General features: G+C 40.4%; 1 protein-coding gene across 5 annotated transcripts in view; it reads right to left on the bottom strand.

Moving 5' to 3' along the window:
• The window catches only part of LOC125333446 (sodium channel protein type 5 subunit alpha-like), a 216,089-nt gene that overhangs the window by 167,640 nt on the left and 29,015 nt on the right, over positions 1-19,434 (bottom strand). For all 5 annotated transcript variants that reach the window (XM_048319415.1, XM_048319370.1, XM_048319497.1 and 2 more), the window contains exons 2-4: positions 7,371-7,689; positions 5,553-5,671; positions 242-331 (exon numbers count right to left, since the gene is read on the bottom strand). In XM_048319415.1, the coding sequence (XP_048175372.1) occupies positions 242-331; positions 5,553-5,671; positions 7,371-7,637 (476 nt within the window). In that variant the 5' untranslated portion in view covers positions 7,638-7,689. The remainder of the gene's footprint in view (positions 1-241; positions 332-5,552; positions 5,672-7,370; positions 7,690-19,434) is intronic.

The following is a 19,434-nucleotide window of genomic DNA, read 5'->3' as shown; positions in this document are numbered from 1 at the left end:
AAGGTGACTTTAGCAATAAGCCTAAGATTCATGGACTAAAAATTTTTAGTTTGCTTGCTAAGGGAGTTTTCATGGGCAGAAACAACTCCCTGGAAAAACATTTTGTGAGGGCAAATACCATGGTCAGTACTACTGGAAAGAAATTAGACAAGAGCAAACAAGATGAAAATATGAACACAACAAATGGAAGAGGAAGGATGAGATGAGGATGGGATGGCTGTAAACCAGCAAGGATACTTACTCAACATATTTATTCCATACCGGCGTCTCTGATTGTGCCATGAACACACAATTAGTTAAAATAGTGCACATAATAAACATACTGAACAATGTAAATAAGAGAATTAAGGAAAACAATGCAATTGATACAAGACTTCATAAATTTTTGTCACTTCACACAAGATGTGACAACTCAATCACAATTTGCAAGTTGCTTCAAGAACTATAAGCATTTGTTTGCAAGTGTATAAGGAGACAAACAATTATATAAACATAGAAAAATGAGAGAACCTTCCCTGCTTTTTTTTTTCTTTTCCTACATCTTTTATGTATATTTTATACAGTAAACAAATGTACTGACTCTGCAGTCTTTTGAAAACACAATACCCCAAATTTACAGCTGTGTTGGTCAGATGACATTGTGCATAGGTGCACAACTTTGTATGAAAAGAGGGATTAGTCTCATTTAAGTATCCACAGAAAAACCTGTGTCTGCAAATTCCCATTTCATTTTTCATCCTGAAACATTTCTCAGGCAGTAGGGGAAAGTTACAAATCTGGTCTTTCTAATCTCTTTAATGGGCTTGAGGTCTTGCTTTCAGTATAAAGTTTCACCAGAAGCAAGTATGAGTTTCAGAGCACTAATTTTAAGGCTTGGGCTGCAAACCTGCTTGGCAAATAGGCAGCCTTAGTCTGCAGAGCTCTCTGCCTCAGCTGAGGGACCAGATTCTCTATTTGGAGGCCAACACAAACCTCCCAAGTGCATAGTCCAGCTATATGCTTTGCTGCTAAGCTGAAAGCATAAATATAAAAAGCACCCTAAATCAAATCCTGAAATTGAAAACAATTCACTGGATGGCTCTCCTAAAAGCACACGCCACTTCCTGTAAAAAAATTACAAAATATGATGGGATTCTCCTGCATCAATTTGGTCCCATGCAAACGGTGAAGTCTAACTAAAGAGTTTAAGTGTGTACAGAAGATAAGGCAAAGGAAAACAGCCCACAACTCAGTCAACAGGCAGTGACCCTTCCCAGGGAATATAAGTAACACCCAAATGTAAATTTCTTTTGCCTTTTCTTGGAAAAAAAAAAAGTTTGGTTTGGGTTTTTTTCACCTCTGTAGTTGATTCCATTTGTGTTATTTTTTGTCTGAGAATAGTAATTGAAGAATTTAGTTTCATGCCTATATCCTGAAATGTTTGCATGAAATTTATCCTTTTGCAGAGCCAAAATCTCTGCTGAATACAGAGTGGAACATTTTCCAATGGGCCACATAAGCAACTACAAGGTTAAATTGGTAGTAACCAACCTCTGGATCCCCCAGGGCCACCACAGAAAGCAGTAATTGAACTCACAGGGACTGCTCATCTCACAAACATTTTCCACTTCTGGGCCAACAGCTCCTACTGAAGGACTGGGAAGGATGTCTCATATCCAGCCACATTTGCTCACATCAGCTTCAGGTACATTTCTGTAAGTTCTGTCATTCTCGTTAAGATAATTGTTAAGTTGCAGCTAGCCTAGAAAACACTGGATTACTTTTTCAACTACAGTGAAATGCTATGGATGAAGCAGAGGAAACCAGAGTGATATCGTCAGACCATGTCAAACAAATAGCATATTTCAATTCCAAGCAAATACATTTCTCTATTGGAATTTAGGGTCACTGGTTTGATTTCTATATCCCTGTTTCCTCATTATATAAACTGAATCTAACAGCTTTCCCAGATGCTCACTTACAGGCAGGTCTCATCACCTCCTTATTCAAGAACCAAAGAGAACAAACCAGAGAACAGGTTGAAAATGTAAGGAGTCAGCTCTGGGACAACAAATACATTGTGTATTCAATCTGGGTTTCATGACCAAGCTGAAAACTACAAAGAACATAAAAGAATGAAACGCACCAAAGTTAGTGGTCTGTGTTAAATAAGAAAGAGAAAACAGAAATCCCCACAGAATGAAAATTAGTATTCCTACCTGAAATCTAATGCAATTGTTTGCATTAGACAAAATCCATGATGATGATCTACTCAGAAAGGACAAAGCAAAGAAGATAAAACTGAGATAAGCTATATTAGCAGCATTGTCCATTCCCTATCTTAGAACTGCTATTAAATCACATTTTCGAAAGCCTACAAACTAAATATACTAAGCTACTCATCAGGATCCTTTCTGCAATAAATTAAACCTATTGTTTCCAATTTGAGGGTACAGAATAGGCTTTGCAGAAACTGATTCTAAAAGTTATATGTTGGGGTTATACATTTTATCTCCTAGCACAAAGATATCGAGTCAAATGCAGCATATTTCTATTCTAGACTTCATTATGATAGATAATTGTTAATTAGCAGACTGAATATTAGAGGCTCTTTAGGTGATCATTGCCAAATTACATATACTGTGTGCAAGCAAAGGTTATTCCCAATGAATAGAATGTATAATTGGTGCTTCACAAGGTCTCATTTTGCCTTATGGAAAGTGTGCAAAATCAGGTGGGAGGAAAGCTGCAGGCAGAAAATATGAACAAAGATTGGAAATTCTGTAAGAAGATTATTTTTCTGATGCACCAGAATCTATAATTCTGGCACTAAGAAAGGTAGTTTTGGTCAAACCTCCAGCCTGGATCAGTGGTAAAGTGAGAGAAACTAGCTATAATACCTAGAAAAACTAGAAATAACAATTGCTACAGATTTTATACAGGCCAGCAAACTGCTTGGAGAAATTAAGGACACCACAGAATGGTCCTTGGCTTGCAGGCAAGAAGAACATAAGGCATCAGTGAAATGTTACCAGTGATTAAATCTCGTTAATAGGTGGAGATAGTTAATAAAGATGTTAGTAACAGCTAATAATGATGCAGAAGACAGAAAGTGGGATACAACCCTACACTCTCCATGTCCTCTGGGACAGAAATGGAGCAGGGCCACTTCTGGGCAGCCATGTGGGCCCTGGTCCTTTCATGAAACCTCACAGACTGAGTAAGAGGAGAAACACCCAGAAGGGGCTTAAGGATAAGTTGTTAGCTGTAATACACATTACTAGGAGGCTGTGGAAGTTTTTCTCTTGGAAGGGTGTATTTTTGAAAGACCAGACTTCTCAGGCTTGGCTGGATGAGCAGTGAACACACAGTCTATCCTGCCTGACATCTCAGAGGAAGAACTCCACATACAGCTACTTAACCAGGAAATGTGACCCCGACAGCTTCTTTAAAGGACGATTTTACTCTGTCCTCTCTATTCTGTTCCACTGTTGGCCTTCACAGTGCATTCAATGGCTGAAAATTGAAATATGGCATCCACTAAAGAAGCTGCTTCAGATATTTACGTGACAGGGCACCATTTGCTAATGCTCCTTTTAGGGTTTTGCCCTGGGGAAAATAAAGATTGCTTGATTACAGTCACGCAAGACGATAGATCTGGTTCCCAGGTCCATGTCAAGCAGATATTATCTGCTTGAGTACTTGTGGGTTTGGGCTCCTTTCTGCCTGGGATATTGACTGCCTGCTCAGCCAGTGGGCCTTTGTACTTCAGGTTGATACAAAAGGTCTCTATTGACAGAAAACAAATCAGTGCCTAATGCAGGAACTTCACTGCTTTGCTGGGACTGGAGCTGTTGTCTCCTGCCTGTGCCTGCCAAACACTGAGCTGTTGGATCTCTCGACATTATCAACACAAGGTGATAATTTGTGTCTTTCTGGAGCTAAATTTATATTTACATTGAGACCTGCCACTCCCAAAATTTTACACTTCTTATCAGACCATATTTCTTTCCTGACAGATCTTTTAAATGCTCTCCTCTGTGGTCTTTATCCTTGGAAGCAATGTGATAAGGATTTCTTGCTTATTTATCTTCTGGTTGACTGCTACCAAGGGCATGTGGCTCCTGTGCTACACATTCCTGTGACCTCTTGGCTTCACCAGCCAATGCAGAAAAAAGTGAGGAGAAGACAAAGTAAGTTTCCAAACCTGGAGGCAATATTTTCAATTTCTTTCTAAGAAGCTCAGTTTTCAGATTCTTCCCTTAGCCATACCTGGGCAAATGCATTGACCTCAATTAACTCCAGCTAGGCTGTGCTGAGGTAGCTGTGCCTAAAACACTTGGTTGGGCTCTAGGTATGCAGCAGCATGTGCTGCATTGTGTGCACATATAATCAGATCCACCAGGAAATCTCTCTGTAGAATTCTACCGTGTATTCTTAGTAACCATAATAATATCTTGGCTGATACCACATACTAATTTTTGCATAGAATTACTGCAATCAGAAGCTTCACCTGGTTTTCCTTTTGATAGAATATCTATATTATCACCTTTTTTTTTTCACTGTATGGGGTGGGAATATGGTTTCTTTCCCTATTTTTTCCTGAAATTTGATAATTAACCAATGTTTCTAAGATGCTACTTACTTAGTATTTATTAATTCTCTGTGGTGGACATGAGCATTGCAGATGAGGGATTTCCATCACTAAAACATCACAGAATGATCAGAGCAGCATGTGGACTTTGAATTATCATTCCCAGGTCTCCCATGTGCACCCTACAGAAAGCAGCCAAGTCATGAAAAAAGGTGTGTTTTTAGCAATGTTCACACAAAGCTGAACATTTGGGTCAGTTTGGCCTTCCAGAGAGATGTGACTATGTCAGAATATAATGTTTCTGGGGTTGTGTGAAAAAAACAAGCCAAAACAAACCATTGCAGTCTGTCTTGCATGACTTCAGAACCAGACCTACAGGAAATCAGGCATTGCCCTTCCATTGGAAGGTCCAGCAGGACAGCCTATGCTTTTTTTTCCTAGTTGGATAGCATATCCCAATAAACAAACTAGAAAAGAATCAACAAAACAATTTTTGAAATATTCTGTTTCAGGAGAAAAAAAAAAAATTCAGATCTGAGTCAGTTCAAAATCAAATTGTGTCTGCAGACAGTGTCACAGAGTTTTACCTCTGGGAGGGATTGCTGAAGTGCTTGGTAGAAAAGCTCTCCACCAGTGCAGATTTCCCTTGGTTCTCTTCCTTTCTAAGGTACTACACCCACTTTCCCTTCAGTAAAGATGATCAGTCCCTTCCCATCTCTTAATCCTGAGTAAACTCACCAGGCTCTCCAACACAGTTCACATTATGTGATGCCAGCAGTATGATACAGTCATTTCCATAGCTCACATAACAATATAAAATGAAACAAACCGAAAATCCAAGTGCATTTCTGCTTGTGCAGGCAAATTCAGCCAAAAGATTTAAAACAGCTTAATGAAATAAAATGGTTTCTGACTTCCATCCATCTGTGTTTAAAACCCATATAAAATACATGAGGAGGAAAATCAACAGAAAGGATATGAATGTACCAAAATTTTAATTGCTGCTCTTCTGATTGGATGGAAAGGACTAAGTATATACAAGGCAGGAGTGGCACTAAATCGAAAGATTGTCTTCCCTTTGTTCAGTACTATAAATGTCTGGAAAACAAAATAGAAAATGAGAACATTCAGTATTTGCACTTGAGCTCAGCTTTCCCAGCCCACATCCCACTGGGAAATTCCTGCCAGCATCCCATACTTTTTCCCCTCTCCCAAGACCCCCAAAATCCTTCTCACTTGGTGAGAAGTTTTGTCCAAGGCCTTCCCTACAGAGCTGTTGACTGTCCTGTTGTAATATCCCAAGTGGGTCTTCAACCCTCAGTGGGTCCTGTGCCATCACCTCCACCACGGGGCTGGGAAGAGAGCGGAATCACCTTTAAAAATAAAAATTACTTAGAGACTAAAATGTGGTGGAAGGACTTAAGTGGTGCTCTTCTTCCCAGGTGCTGGGGATCTCACAATGTTGTTAATCCACCTTCTCTACTTTGAACACTTTTTTGCTCTCAGTTTTGTCTCACCAAGTAAAATGTTGTAGGAGGCACAGTTCCACATCAGGATCTGACCCTGGCACTGAAGCACTCTCATTGTGCTCAGATTAATATGGACAAAGGAAAACAATTCTCTGAGCTATCTTAAACCCAAAACAAAGGCGGATTGGATGCTGACCCAATTTGCAGGGCTCTGAAGATGCCCTACCTTGCACAGAGGAAAAAATACTCACTCAGAGACAGAGTTGAGACACCCAATATATAAAATCCAAGCAATTCATCCACCTTGAGTCTAAAAACTTCATGGCACTAAAATTGCAAATCTATATCCTGTTGCTTATGCCCAGGGATAGCAGGCAAATTAAAAGGTAAATTAATTCTGGCCCTTCCAGGTAAGTGATCTATTTGTCTTTATCCATTTAACTTTCATTCTGTAGCTCTAGCACCTGCCTCTACGCTGTTTTAATAGAAGTACCATTATGGTCATATTAATTCATTGTTTACAGGAAATAGCATAGCCCAAAATCAGGAACAGCAGTACCTGAAAAAACTGGAAGCTGCCTAAAAATACACTGGGCTTCCAAGCTTTATTTTGTCCTCTGTTTTTTGAAATGCTTGGAAAGGGGAACACACTGTAGTAAGCAACCAGCCCAGCTCAGCTGTCAACAGCCCTGTGACAGAAGCTGTTTGCACTGTTGTGGCTTTGGTCCAGCCCGCACGTGATCCCTCATCAGGTGATGCTCGCTTTGGGATGAAGTTCACCCTCTGCAAAGTGCCAGGACTGCACATGCTACTCACACCTCCCTTCAGCTCTATTTTGGGCATCTTAAATGGAGTTTTACTCTTCCTCAGCAGGACAGAACTGCTCCTCTCCAGAACAGTTGTGAAGGTGCCTCCTGCTCTTGTGCAGAGTGCTCACACAAGCCTCAAGTCACCCAGAAGCCCTTAACATTAAGGGGCCTAAGTGATAAACAACAGACCTGTGAAGAGTCACAGCTCATGCAGAAGGCAAGATAGGGCAGATAAAAACCTCTGGCTTAAATTAACTCAGCTACTGCTCTGCTCGTTTCAGATATTGTATATTCATACTCAGGGTTATCTGAAAACACACGAGTTTAAATTATGCTTTTTATCCCTCTTTGCCCTCCTGCTTAGATGTTTTCTGGGAGCCCTGCTCATGCCAACGTTCTGATCCTTAATCTGGGAAAGAAATACTTTTACTGGCTGTAGAAAGATAAAAACCAGAGTGCTCGAAGCAGTGGTCATGCTTTAGCAAAGGCAGAGGAGCAGGATGGACGGTTGGTGCTCACCTTATGATCATTGTAGAAAGGGTCGATGTCCTCCAAGGGCTCCCCAATGAGCTCTGGAGAAACAGTCCCATAGATATCGGGCAGCTTCTTGCAAGCTTGCAAATCAAACTGAGGCTGAGGTTTCTCTTCCTCGCCCAGCTGCTCTCTGTATTCCTGCTTGGCATTCCTCGCAAGCTTCTCCGCAATTCGCTTCTCGATCGCAGCCAAGGACTCGGGCGTGAACCGGTGGAAGCTGTTAGTACCCGGTGGTAACAAGAAGTCAGCCATCTTTTCATCCTGCTTTGTCTTTACTGGTCTTTACTCCTAGTAGTGGAAACAGCTGAAATAAAAAAGTTACCAAAAGTTAGTGGCACAAGAAACGCAAGAAGAACAAAGCCATCAGAATAAAAAAAAAAAACCCAAATTCAACCCCCAAATAACTTGTTACATATTATCAGGAAACGCCTCATCTATTTTTATGTGGTGAATAGAACACCAAGGAAAACAAAAATGACTGAAACTGTAATTTCAATAAGGAACCACACATGATGAAAGCTAAACAGATTTTATGGATAGACTGTGGAATATTCTTCAGCTCTTCAGCCATTTGGGATCCTAAATCCAAACTAAGAAGTAACTTAGATCCACACAAGCTTAAGTTTCATTGAAAGCCACAGAGATTTGGATTCCTAATTCATTTTTGAAAATGCAGCTCTGGGAGTGGATGAACAATGTTCCTAAGATGACTGCAAGGCAGATTTAAATCAGCCGATGTCTGGCCATATGATGCAAAATCTAAAAATGCCCCAGCTGTTCTATTCCAAATTTAAAGAGTGAGGGGTCAAGTTTAGATTCTTAATTCCCATAAAAATTCTTCATAATCTCTGTCTTAGGCTTCTGCAAGATAAATTTCATTTTCCTTTGGGATAGGAAATACCATCTTCAAGATATCTCTCAGGACTTTTGAGCATTTTCTTTTCCTCCACGCCCTGCAATCTGAAAGATGTTGGAAGCCCAAATGTGCCTGGAAAAGCTCTGGGACCTTCACAAGAGCATGCCAAGTCTCCAAGATGCTGAATAGCCACTGCTGCCAGTTCATCATCTGAAAACCAGGCTCCTTTCACCCAGCACCATTTTGAACATCCAGGAGTTGGACTCGATTATCCTTGTGCCTTCCAGCTCAGGTTATTCTTTTATTCTCCAATTCTAACCAAAACCTGTGAAGTTTGATCATCTTGTCCTGATGTTACTTCAATGTTAACACTTCCAGTCTCTGCCTGAATGAAAACAAGTAAGAATTGCCACATCTCTTCAACTCACATGAATAAAACCAAGCGTGAAAAGCACAGCTGAACAAAAAGCCTTTTTGTATCTGCACTAAACAACATGGATAGTTGTGAAAATTAATGTAAAACTACTGTTTGAAAAAGGATGAAGCTTATCCCTGTTCTAGTAGCCTGCACAAATCCATCCAAGTTCACTGAAGCCATATTTTACAATTTAAAGTGACTTTAGAGGCATGTTTTTCCAGCGAGAGAAGCCCTCACTCCGCAACAATTAAAACTCATTTCACAGAAGAAACACAGACTTTGTATTTTTGCCACTACCAGGCCATTCATACTCAATCAGAATACACTCTGGTGACAAACAAAATAGTAGATTTTGAGGTGGGCTACCCTCTTTCATTCAGCAACGTGTGCAGGATCCCCTTCTTTGTTCAGCCACAACTGTTGTTTTCTGCTTTCACGTGGTATTTGTCTACTTACAATGGACAGTTCCAGATAGTTTGTGTCTATTAGGCTCTGTGATGACAGCATTTTTGTTAGCAAACAAGACTCTAACTGGACTCTGCGTGACAAATAGCATATTTATTGACTCAATTTCTCGGAGTAAAGGACGCTTTCAAATAACTACTGTTTCTCCTATTCTGACTTCATTTTAAAATGAATTCATTAAATTGTCATTGATCACAGTCTATCACACAGGAATGATTTACTGAAGCTTGTACATTATGTTCTGCACTAGTGCTGGTTTGAACAAGCAGGGCTAAAATGAATTATCCTTCCTGGAGTTTGGGGTATTCTGACATTCTTCTTTTGTTAGATTTATTCTCCTTATTCCTTTCCCCTCTCCCCTCCTTGTCATTTGGTTTAGCCCCTTCCTCCTGAAAAACAGGAAATCAGAAGCTTTCCCACAAATCGAGTTTCTTACGCTCAACACTTTGTGACTCAGCACCAGTGCAAGCAAATAGAATTTCACTTTCTATAAATGACATCAGTACAGGTGGCCAGAGAATTCTCCAAGTTTTTTTGTCCTTCCCATTTTTGTTTCTCCAGAATGAAACCTGTCTCAGTGCTGAAGGGGACAACAAAAGCCTGATCAGTACTGCTGGAAGAGCACAGATGAGGTCTCTAAATCAGAGAGGAGAACATTGTGGGCTGCTAGTTGAGGTCCACATGATCATGAGCTCTGTGAAGGCAGTGAATGGGGAATGACTGTTTCCTTTTCCTAATAATATGAGTGGAGAAACTTCAAATGAAATCACAGAGCAGTGGCAAAAGGTCCATAAATGGTTTTAACACGAAGTTGCTGCCTCTGACGCCTTTTCCTGGTCTTAAAATCAAGAGTCATACACAGTTAGAAGGTGAAAAGGGATTTTATCTTGGTATTTATTTTAAGGATCCTTAGGTGCACACGTCCAGGTCAAATGCACCGAAATGCACACCGCAATGCACACCCCCAAAAGATCTGGTATAACATTATAGGTGTTACTAATTAGCATATCTATCAAAGACTCCCCAATGAGAGGCTCAAGTGAGCCCCCCTCCCCAAGGAACCTTCCCCTGGATGGTTCTATCAGAGTTTACAGAATATGTTCTGGAGAGGACCTTGGGGTCTGGGGCACACTGATCCCTGGCTACAAAGCCTCTAAAATGTTGAGTCTCTTAGCTTGACAAACAAGTCCAAGAATGTAGGCAAAAAGCACAAAGAATACAGAAGTTGTAAAAAAAGGTATAACAGGGGTATGAAAGAAAAGGGAAAAAAAATCTTCATGGCATCACCTCTGACTCAGGAACCTGGGTGCAAGCAAGAAAGGCTACTTATGCTTGTCCTATTTTAACATTCTTCCCAGGCTACCAGTCCAAAGAAACTCATCCTCTGCTGTTGTGTGCTTTGTCCTTACAGTCTCAGACTTCCTTAAAGACTACCAAGAGAAGCCATTCTGTCAACAGAACTACTCAGTTTTCTTTAAAAAAGAGAAACAAAAGAAGGATAGGGGATGGTGAAGGAGATAAAATAGCCCAAAAAACCTAATCAGCATCAGAGGTTTTAATTCTTTTTTCTAATGGGAATAATTTTTGCTTAAAGCTCTCTCTTATTAGAAAACTGAATCAAATTCAAACTGGTCAAAACCAGACCTTTTCAATTTTATCTACAAATTCCAGAAAGGTAGCTGCCTAGAAAGAACTGGAAAATCCTACACAAATTTCATTAGTGCTTTTGCTAGTCATCTATTTAATTTTTCTTTTTAAAAAAGTATGTTTCAGCACTCTTACAATTGATAATTCATGACATTTTTTGTCTTCATATTGTATATACGCTAAAGTTCCACATTTTAATATATATATATTTAGCACAATTCTTTTTCAATTTCATATGCTTTCAGGAAATGGACAAGATAATTTCATGGGTCCTTTCTATGTCTAATTTCTTTTAATCTGTGAATTGCAAACATTGCTACAAATAGCCAGGGTTAGCCCAGATGTTTCTTAAAAGGGTAAGAAAGCACCGCAAGTTAAAAAGGGAAATCATCAATGACTGAATCAAAGAGCTGGAATGCCATTTCTTAAGAGATAATAGCTGTTGTGACTCACGTTTTTACAATATGAGCCTGGATTTTTCCATTCCTCACAGGCATATTTTTGCAGTACAAGGCTTCAAACACATTGTTTCTGTGATATCACCATGCACAGAGTGAAAATTTCCCTCTTGCTTTTTCAGTTAGCATCGGTTGTTGTTGATAAACCGCGCTGGTTATGTAAACAAAACATGCATATGAAAATAAAGCCCTAAGATGAATTCTTTCTTCAGCGTGGCAAGAAGTGAGAGCAGTACAAACAAATTAGGTATTGCTAGCACCTGTGTTTATTCAGAAAGATAAATGCTGTTTTCCATTGCAGTTTCAGCCTCGCTGTCATGGGCTTCAGCCATTCCAGTTCAAAAAATCTGTCAGGTTCTCAGAACATCACTTGCATGTCCTGCAGATCTCCCTGTTGTATCAAGGACTCACTTGTTTGTATTTCAGACACTTGGCAGTGGTAATAAAGGAACCAAACTGGAAGACCAACGTTGTGAAAGTGTCTTTAACAGACATGCTCATCTTGAGTAGAACTCTACTCATTTACCTCTTAGTCATTTCCATGATGGCACTCAGAAAGCTACTACCAAACGTGGGCTGGGGACAGGGATGTTCTCACTGCAATTCTGCTAGTCCAAAATCTTATAAAATATTAATCTAGAGCCCTAAATTCTCCTTTTCTTTAAGAAATGTTTGTGACTAAATAAAGATTTTGTGTTCCTAGCTGCTGTGGTAAAAAGAACAGTAATGTGGATGGATTTCTTTTCAATGTTTGAGACTACATGGAGCACAGTCATCCTTCCCCCCCACACACTCCTTTTCCACATAATCTCTTTGGCATTTTCCTTTGACCTGCAGAGCACAGAAAAACATGAGAATAATAGGCTAGGGAAATAAAGAACAGAGCAATGACACATCTAATTTAACGTCATTGATTAACAAATTCATACACGTACATTTACACATAAACACAAACATTTAATCATATTTAAAAATACTATAAGTTGATATGGCGTTGCATGGAAGTTTTATTCCAACCATGAAGTAATGGCTTCATGGAGAACTCCTGCTTTTAATTCAGATCAAATAAAGTCTTTCTGTAGAAAGACCAAGAAGCTAAGAGAGCCTAGGTGACTGAGACACACTTCATAATTTTACTGACAACAAACAAACAAACAAACAGCCTTTTGAGACTTAATCCACTTACATTTATACCACAGTTCACATTCCACAGTGAGGAGGTGTCATGGGAAATTCTCTTTTAACTGAAAAATTTCCGTTTCTGTTAGCACACACTTTGAGGGCCTGTGTGCTCACATCAAGACAGTCCTTGAAATTTTACACAACACACTCGTTACTCCTGCTTAAGCTGATATCTGGTTTGTTTCTTTTTTTCTCCAACAGACATCATTTTTTCAAGACCACAAACAATGGTTGTTTTCATAGTACATGTTCTTAACACATATAATCAGCCACATCTTCAGCTGCCATAAATCAGCACAGCTCTGCCCAAGGAAGTCACACCTGGGTAATGGATCTTTTAGGACCAGGAATCTTTGTCTAGAAATGCTTTCTTTAAAAAGAGCACCTTCACACCAGAGCATGAACACCAGAGAGTGTGTAATTGAGGTATTAAACTAATGGCCCAGAAGGTAACCAAGCTTGCAGGGAGCTGGAAAACCCCGAGCTTTTTGCACCCTGTGAAGGCAATCTGCAAATGCTTGCTCATCCAGAAACATCTTGTTGGGTGAGCTCCAAGGTGAAGGTGCAAAAAGGGGTGCTGGAGAATCCAGTGCCTGGTGGAGACCAGGCAGGCTCCCGTGGCTGGTCTGCAGGGGAAAACTTTTGTATTCCACAAAAATCTGATGGGAATGGCTGAAATGTTTAGCTCTTGATGTTCTCCCAGGCAAAGCACAGTGCTGAAACCTGCCCAAGCTGACACAGGAGGAGATGTGAGCCAGAGCTCCTCTTGCTGCCCGTGTCACAAGGCAAACCTGCAGGTTGATATGACATTGCATAACACATCTCCCAAAACAGGCCCTGCTGTTCACCATGGATGCTGATCAGGGGCAGAAATAAATATGTAAGAGAACTCATTGCATTCACATTGTTGGGAAAAAACAAAACCAAAACAGCACAAAACGTCCAAAACAAAACTTCAGAGTCACAGACCCACAAGCCTTTCATCACAACCAGCTCTGCCTACTCAGTATCTTCTTTTAAATCCAGTTTAATGAGTTTTGCTGGCTCCTCACTCAACAGAATCATGGCATTCTGACATTGCCAATGACTTATTGAAAAAATAAAGTCTTCAGAAAGCCAACATGTGCTAAAAGGAAATGAATTCAGAAGATTTCATCCCGATATTGAAAGGGTATCTGGGGATGACAAATGTTATGCCAAGAATTAAATGCTGGCACTAAGTCTTCTCGTATGATAAAATATATATTTTTAGTGAGCTAAAAATATTCTGCTTTCTTTGCAGGTGTTTTTATTTCAAATTATGCTGCAACCAAATGACATAAATAAGCAAGAGGGAAGCAGCACATCATAGTTACCAATGCACATCTCTATATTTTGCTGAGAATTAAAATTCCTTGCACCCAACAGGTTTTCATGTCTATTTTAATTAACTAGAAATTGACCTCAGAGTTATTTTACTATAAGCTACACAGCCTTCAGATCCAGGGAAAGATTTCTCCTTTGCTACTCTGAACCAACAGAGCTTGGAAAGAGCCACCAAGAAAGAGGAACGTTTTCAGCTCAGGATGCAGTCACTGGCTTTTGAACAAGAAAGAAGAAACCCACAGGAGAACTCCATGTTGTGCCAAACATAATATGCAGTGCTAACACTGTAAGGTGCTTTGAATGCTCACATGAATAAAAGATATCAAATCTGGTCCATTTTATTCACAGAGTGTTTTGTAAAGACATAAGGATATAGGAAGCTGTAAAACAGCTATTAAAATATATTCTGGTACTGTTATGGGATGGCTGCCACAGAAAGAAGGCAGATTTAGGCTAGACAATAAAGTCTTGGCTGCATGCTCCTAGGGAAGAAGGAGCCACGTCCGGAAAGCTGCCTGATGTATCACCACAGTTATAGGTAAGGCTTTCCTGATCCCCTCCCATCTAACTTATGGAGACACATTTCATCAGCAGAAAACAAACAGACTCATAAAAGCCAATCATCAGAACTGACATGTTTACATTAAGAGAGATGGATAAAACTCTGTAAGCAAAGCCAGGGCCTCTTTCACAATGGTAGCACTGAATTAAGAGACGAACATGACACAACAACTAAACTTCATTTTTAATAGTGAATAGAGCGATTTAGGTTTTCCTTCTTTCATGTGACAGCAACAAAAAGAGGCTGAGGTGAAGGGTCAAGAAGAAAACTGGATGTGAAAGGCTGGGGGAGACAGACCCAAATCACACAAAGTTAAGCTGTGGGAAGTGGCAGGTCCCCCTCCTGCATCTGGCTGATACGAGGTGAAACAGCAGGTCCTGCCAGTCTGCAATAGCACTTCACTCCATAATCACTTCCTTCACTGAACTCCACCCTATCCATACTCCTGCAACATACCCAGCTTCCCATCCTTCTCCATCCATCTCTATCCCTTTCCTATGCCTTAGCTAAGAAAATTCTCCTATCCTCCCACCTACTTTATTCCAAGCAAACATAACCTTTGCACAAACATGTCCTTGCCCACAGCGATAACTCTCAAGTGACATTCACACCAATTCTGGGAGATTTTGTCACTAGTACTTTATTCTCCTCTTTGTCCCATGCAAAGCATCTCTGTCTATGATGGCAGGTGCCCCTGGACAAGGATGGAGGCTCTCTGTCTGAGGTTTTTGGATAGTGTTTGGTGTTAATGAGCCCCAGCTACCGGCAAGCATTTTCACTGCTTTTGCAACAAAATACAAAGGAGAAAAAAAATAAAAAGGCACAGATTTAGAAGTGCACTGGCAAAATTATCTTTCCTGGTAATGGTGATAGATTCAGGAAGGATAACAGGGCATCTACCAGGAAGTTGATGCTTGCTGGGATATATTGAAGATTTGATTAATTATTTAGTGCACTGTAAATTTGACAATACTATTTGGAGAAAGCTGGTGGCTCCTCTATTCTGATGGAAGAGATTTCATCCCCCTGCCCCCCTGAGAGACAGAGATTATTGCTGTCCAGAGAGGAGGGATATTCTGCCTGTTTGCGATTGAAAACTGCCTGGGTTTGTCTGCCAAGTTTAGGAATCAGAGTTAAGAGCTTACATGGGTTCTGAGGGTGCAATCCTCAGATCATGTCAGTCAAGGGGAATATTTTGTGTGACTGCAATAGGCAGTGGGTCAGACCCCTGGCATCAGAGAGACAGAGTTATTTGATTTCTGCCATTTCTTTCAAAGAAGTTTACTTCAGCCACTCGGCATAGCTCCATGGAAAGATGCAATGGATGCTGGTGCTGACTGACAGTGATTTGATTTGAATTACATAATGCTCTAAACCATTATGTAAATGAGTCTGACAGAAACATGGAGGCAGAGCAGCCAGGGATTTTTCATTGTTTTTTTTTAAATATCTAATAGCCTTTTAATGTTATCACCAAGATTGCCGCCTCGCAGCTACTACATTTTGCTGGTAGGTTAGCTGAATTAAACTTTATTTCTCCTGACACTAACTAAAACCCAAAGTGTATCTGAGAAAATGATGAGGAGCATTTAAAGAGTGGTGAATGTGGATGATTTTAGAGGTGTATGAGTAAGTCACATTACCAGGAGTGGTTTTGGCTATGTCCCACTGATATCAATGAGACTCCCGCTTCCGAGAACCCTGTGGCAATCCCAAGCATTCCTCCCATTCTCCCCTGTATAATTTCCTCATCTTTTTACATGGGAGAATTTTTCAGAGTAAATAACTCATTGCACAAGCAATTCGTTTCCAAAAGTCATGACATTTTCTGTTAATTAGCAATAATATAATCATCCAAACAAAACTGCTGGGGACATTGCATTTACTAACAGGCTACATCCAAATATACATTTATGTGTCAACAGTGCATGCTCGAGTGGTTGGTAATAGTCAGATGGGCCTGAGGCACAATGCACTGGAAGGATACAATAGAGGCCCAGTATTGCAAACCCTGCTGTGGCTCCTTGCTTAATTTAGCTTACGGGACCAAACAGTCAATGAGTAAACCAGAAAATAATACATCAAGTGGGCTGTGAAAGAGAAATATCTGATGATGGTATCAATGCAGGGTGTTTTCTAAATGGAAAATGCAGTAGCTCCATCATTTGGGAGCTTGGTTGCACTTCCTGTAAGAAAAAAGAACAACCTAAACAACACTGTTCCTAAAAATAACTTTTTCATTAAGCCAACCATGTCCTGGGCTGCATCGTGAGAAGCGTGACTAGCAGGTTGAAGGTGTTCAGCTCTGGTGAGACCCCACCTGGAGTGCTGCATCCACATCTGGAACCCTCAACACAGGAAGAACTTAGACCTCTTGGAGCAAGTCCAAAGGAGGGGCACAAAGATTGTCAGAGAACTGAAGCACATCTCTCATGAGGACAGGCTGAGAGAATTGGGGGTGTTCAGCCCCAGAGAAGAGAAGGCTCCAGAGAGAACTTGTAGAACTTCCCAGTGCCTAAAGTGGGCTCCGAGAGCAGGAGAGGGGCTTTAGACAAGCACATGTGGAGGTAGAACAAGGGGGATTGGCTTTAAACTGAAAATGAGTAGGTTTAGATTTGATATTAGGAAGAAATTCTTCCCTGTTAGGGTGGTGAGGCCCTGGCAGAGGTTGCCCAGAGAAGCTGTGGCTGCCCCATCCTTGGAAGTGTCCAAGGCCAGGTTGGACGTGGTTTTGAACAACCTGGTCCAGTGGAAGATGTTCCTGCCCATGGCAGGGGGGTTGGAACAAAATCATCTTTAAGGTCTCTTCCAACTCAAGACATTCTATGAGATGATTCTGTGATTACTAATAGCAGTGATAAACAGCAATTCCACTGAGAGATCATCCAATATCTTGACCTAATCTCTTCCTAGATATATATAAATGTAGATACAAAAATGCTGCTAGAAAGGATTTTTTTGCTATTTTCTAAGTCTGTGAGAGACTTTTCTCTCTCACAGGAGATAGTAGCAGAGTTCTGTAAACAACCAAACACCTGCAACCTTGAAAAGTCTTGTTTATGGTATAGTAGAAAAATATTTTGACAATGGATGTTTTAGGATTTTAGTCAATCACCCCAAGGGGTGGCTGATCCTTTGTCCAATTAGACTATGAAGAAAAAAGTCTATAAAAGAGTTTGTAAAATAATTAAATAAATCAATCTTACTGCACAATTCCTGCTGGATCTTCTCTCCTCCTCCCTATGGCTGCAGGACATGGTAATATACCCTAGGGCATTATTTTTTAATATATAAATACTGTGGTTAAGAGTCCCCAGATGACATTATGTCTACGAGGTATAACAGCACCTACCCTGACAGGGTCCTAAAATGGTGCAGAATGTCCTGCTTGAACATTCAGATTTTCTTTTTGCTTTTTCAAGACAATTTCAACTAAAAATACAAATTTGACAAGGCAATGGAAGATTTTGATCAGATCTGTTAATTTTTAATCTGCCATGTACAAGTCTAATGATTCAAGTACTGCCTGCTCCTCTCCACATCCATCTGCATCTTTATCCATCCTAAAGTGTATTTCCTAAGCTTAGACAGGGCAAATAATGTATTCTAGATATTTTTGACTAAAGAAAATATATGTATTGGACATGCAACTCTTGTGAAATAGCCTCATATTCTCAGAATAGAATGAATCAACTAAAATTTAACTTCTCTGATGGATTGGAATAGATTAGCCAAACCAAAGAAGCGCAGGATGTTACACATTCAGGGAGAAATAGGCACTGCTAGGGCATGAGTCATCTCTCCTGTTTTCAATGTCTACTTCAGAGACATAAACTACGCTTTAGACCCTAGAAAAGCTTCTGATGATTCAATTTGTTTATTGGGACGCCAAAATTTTGGTGTTGACATGTGCCTGTAGGTGCCTGTGAACTGTTTGCCTACGTTTGCATGTCCGCTTTTCTCTGACAGAGCAGGGGCATCTGGACTGAGAGATGCCCCCTCAAAATTCAGAACATTGTGGAATATGATGCAAGGTGTGTGATGTGTGTTAGTTTTCCTTCTGCCTTGACTCTTCTCAAAAATAGAGACCAGACACCTCCAGCCACATGATGGTGAAGGAATGGACCATTGGGCTGTTCCACTCCAGAGCGTGGCGAACCCTACAACAGCTTTCCAGTGCACACAATCACTTTAGAACATAATATAGATCTTCAATTTTAACAAACGGGGTACATTTAATTAGTCAATGACAACCCCGTTGTTCCCAGAAACGGGGTCATGCAGGTTATCCTGATACTCTCAGACTCACCACAGCCTAACAAATCTAGAAAATATTTTCTGCTTTATGTTTTGTTTCTACAAACTCAAGGGGTGTTTGAGATCTGGATTGTGCAGCTCCATGGGCAGAAGTTGTTTTGCGGTAATATTTTTAAAAGTAGAGTGAAATGTGGGCTAGTGGCACCCATGACTCCTAGGAGATCACGACGAAACAATCCAAAACAGAGCTGAAAGTGCACATCTGTTCTAGTTCACAGCCACGCTCCTACTCCAGTCTTGGGCTTGTCTTGCAGAACGTAACAAAGCATATAATGATTTAAAAAACAGAACAAGTGGGATGGCACTGTTCCTCTCTTCCCACATTAATGTTTAACCTGGCCCCAAAATTTTCTTCCCTGTCTCTACTTTTCTTCCAAAATTATTCTCAAAACTGCTAACTCCAGAAAATCTGTCTTAGACCCCAGCCTATCTCTACCATCAGACAGAGAAAAGAGAAATGAAGTGGAGGAAAGAAAAAAAGCAAATTTGGATGGCATTTCACAGATGCCCCAGGTCCAGGATATATTTCAGACCCTCCAAGGGTCTATTAACCATCCTTTATGTAGGTTTGGTGTATATAACATTGCTTAATAACCATCTATGGTGGGTGAACCCAGTCTGAGGAGGATGGAGTTAGAGAGAAGCTTGGTGGGCACCTGGCAGCCAGACAAGGTTAATCCTCACCATCTTTTATGGAAATTGTGTCTCTCACTTTTCCCCAAGTCACTGAGCTGCAAAGAAGTTGAAGGATGTCCTGGAAGACATGGTCACAGCAGGCC

The sequence above is a fragment of the Corvus hawaiiensis genome, chromosome 1 (genome assembly GCF_020740725.1).
Source record: "Corvus hawaiiensis isolate bCorHaw1 chromosome 1, bCorHaw1.pri.cur, whole genome shotgun sequence".
In the NCBI taxonomy this organism is placed as follows: domain Eukaryota; kingdom Metazoa; phylum Chordata; class Aves; order Passeriformes; family Corvidae; genus Corvus; species Corvus hawaiiensis.
The sequence above is the reverse complement of the archived record's forward strand: the minus strand, read 5'-3'. Positions and strand labels throughout refer to the sequence as shown.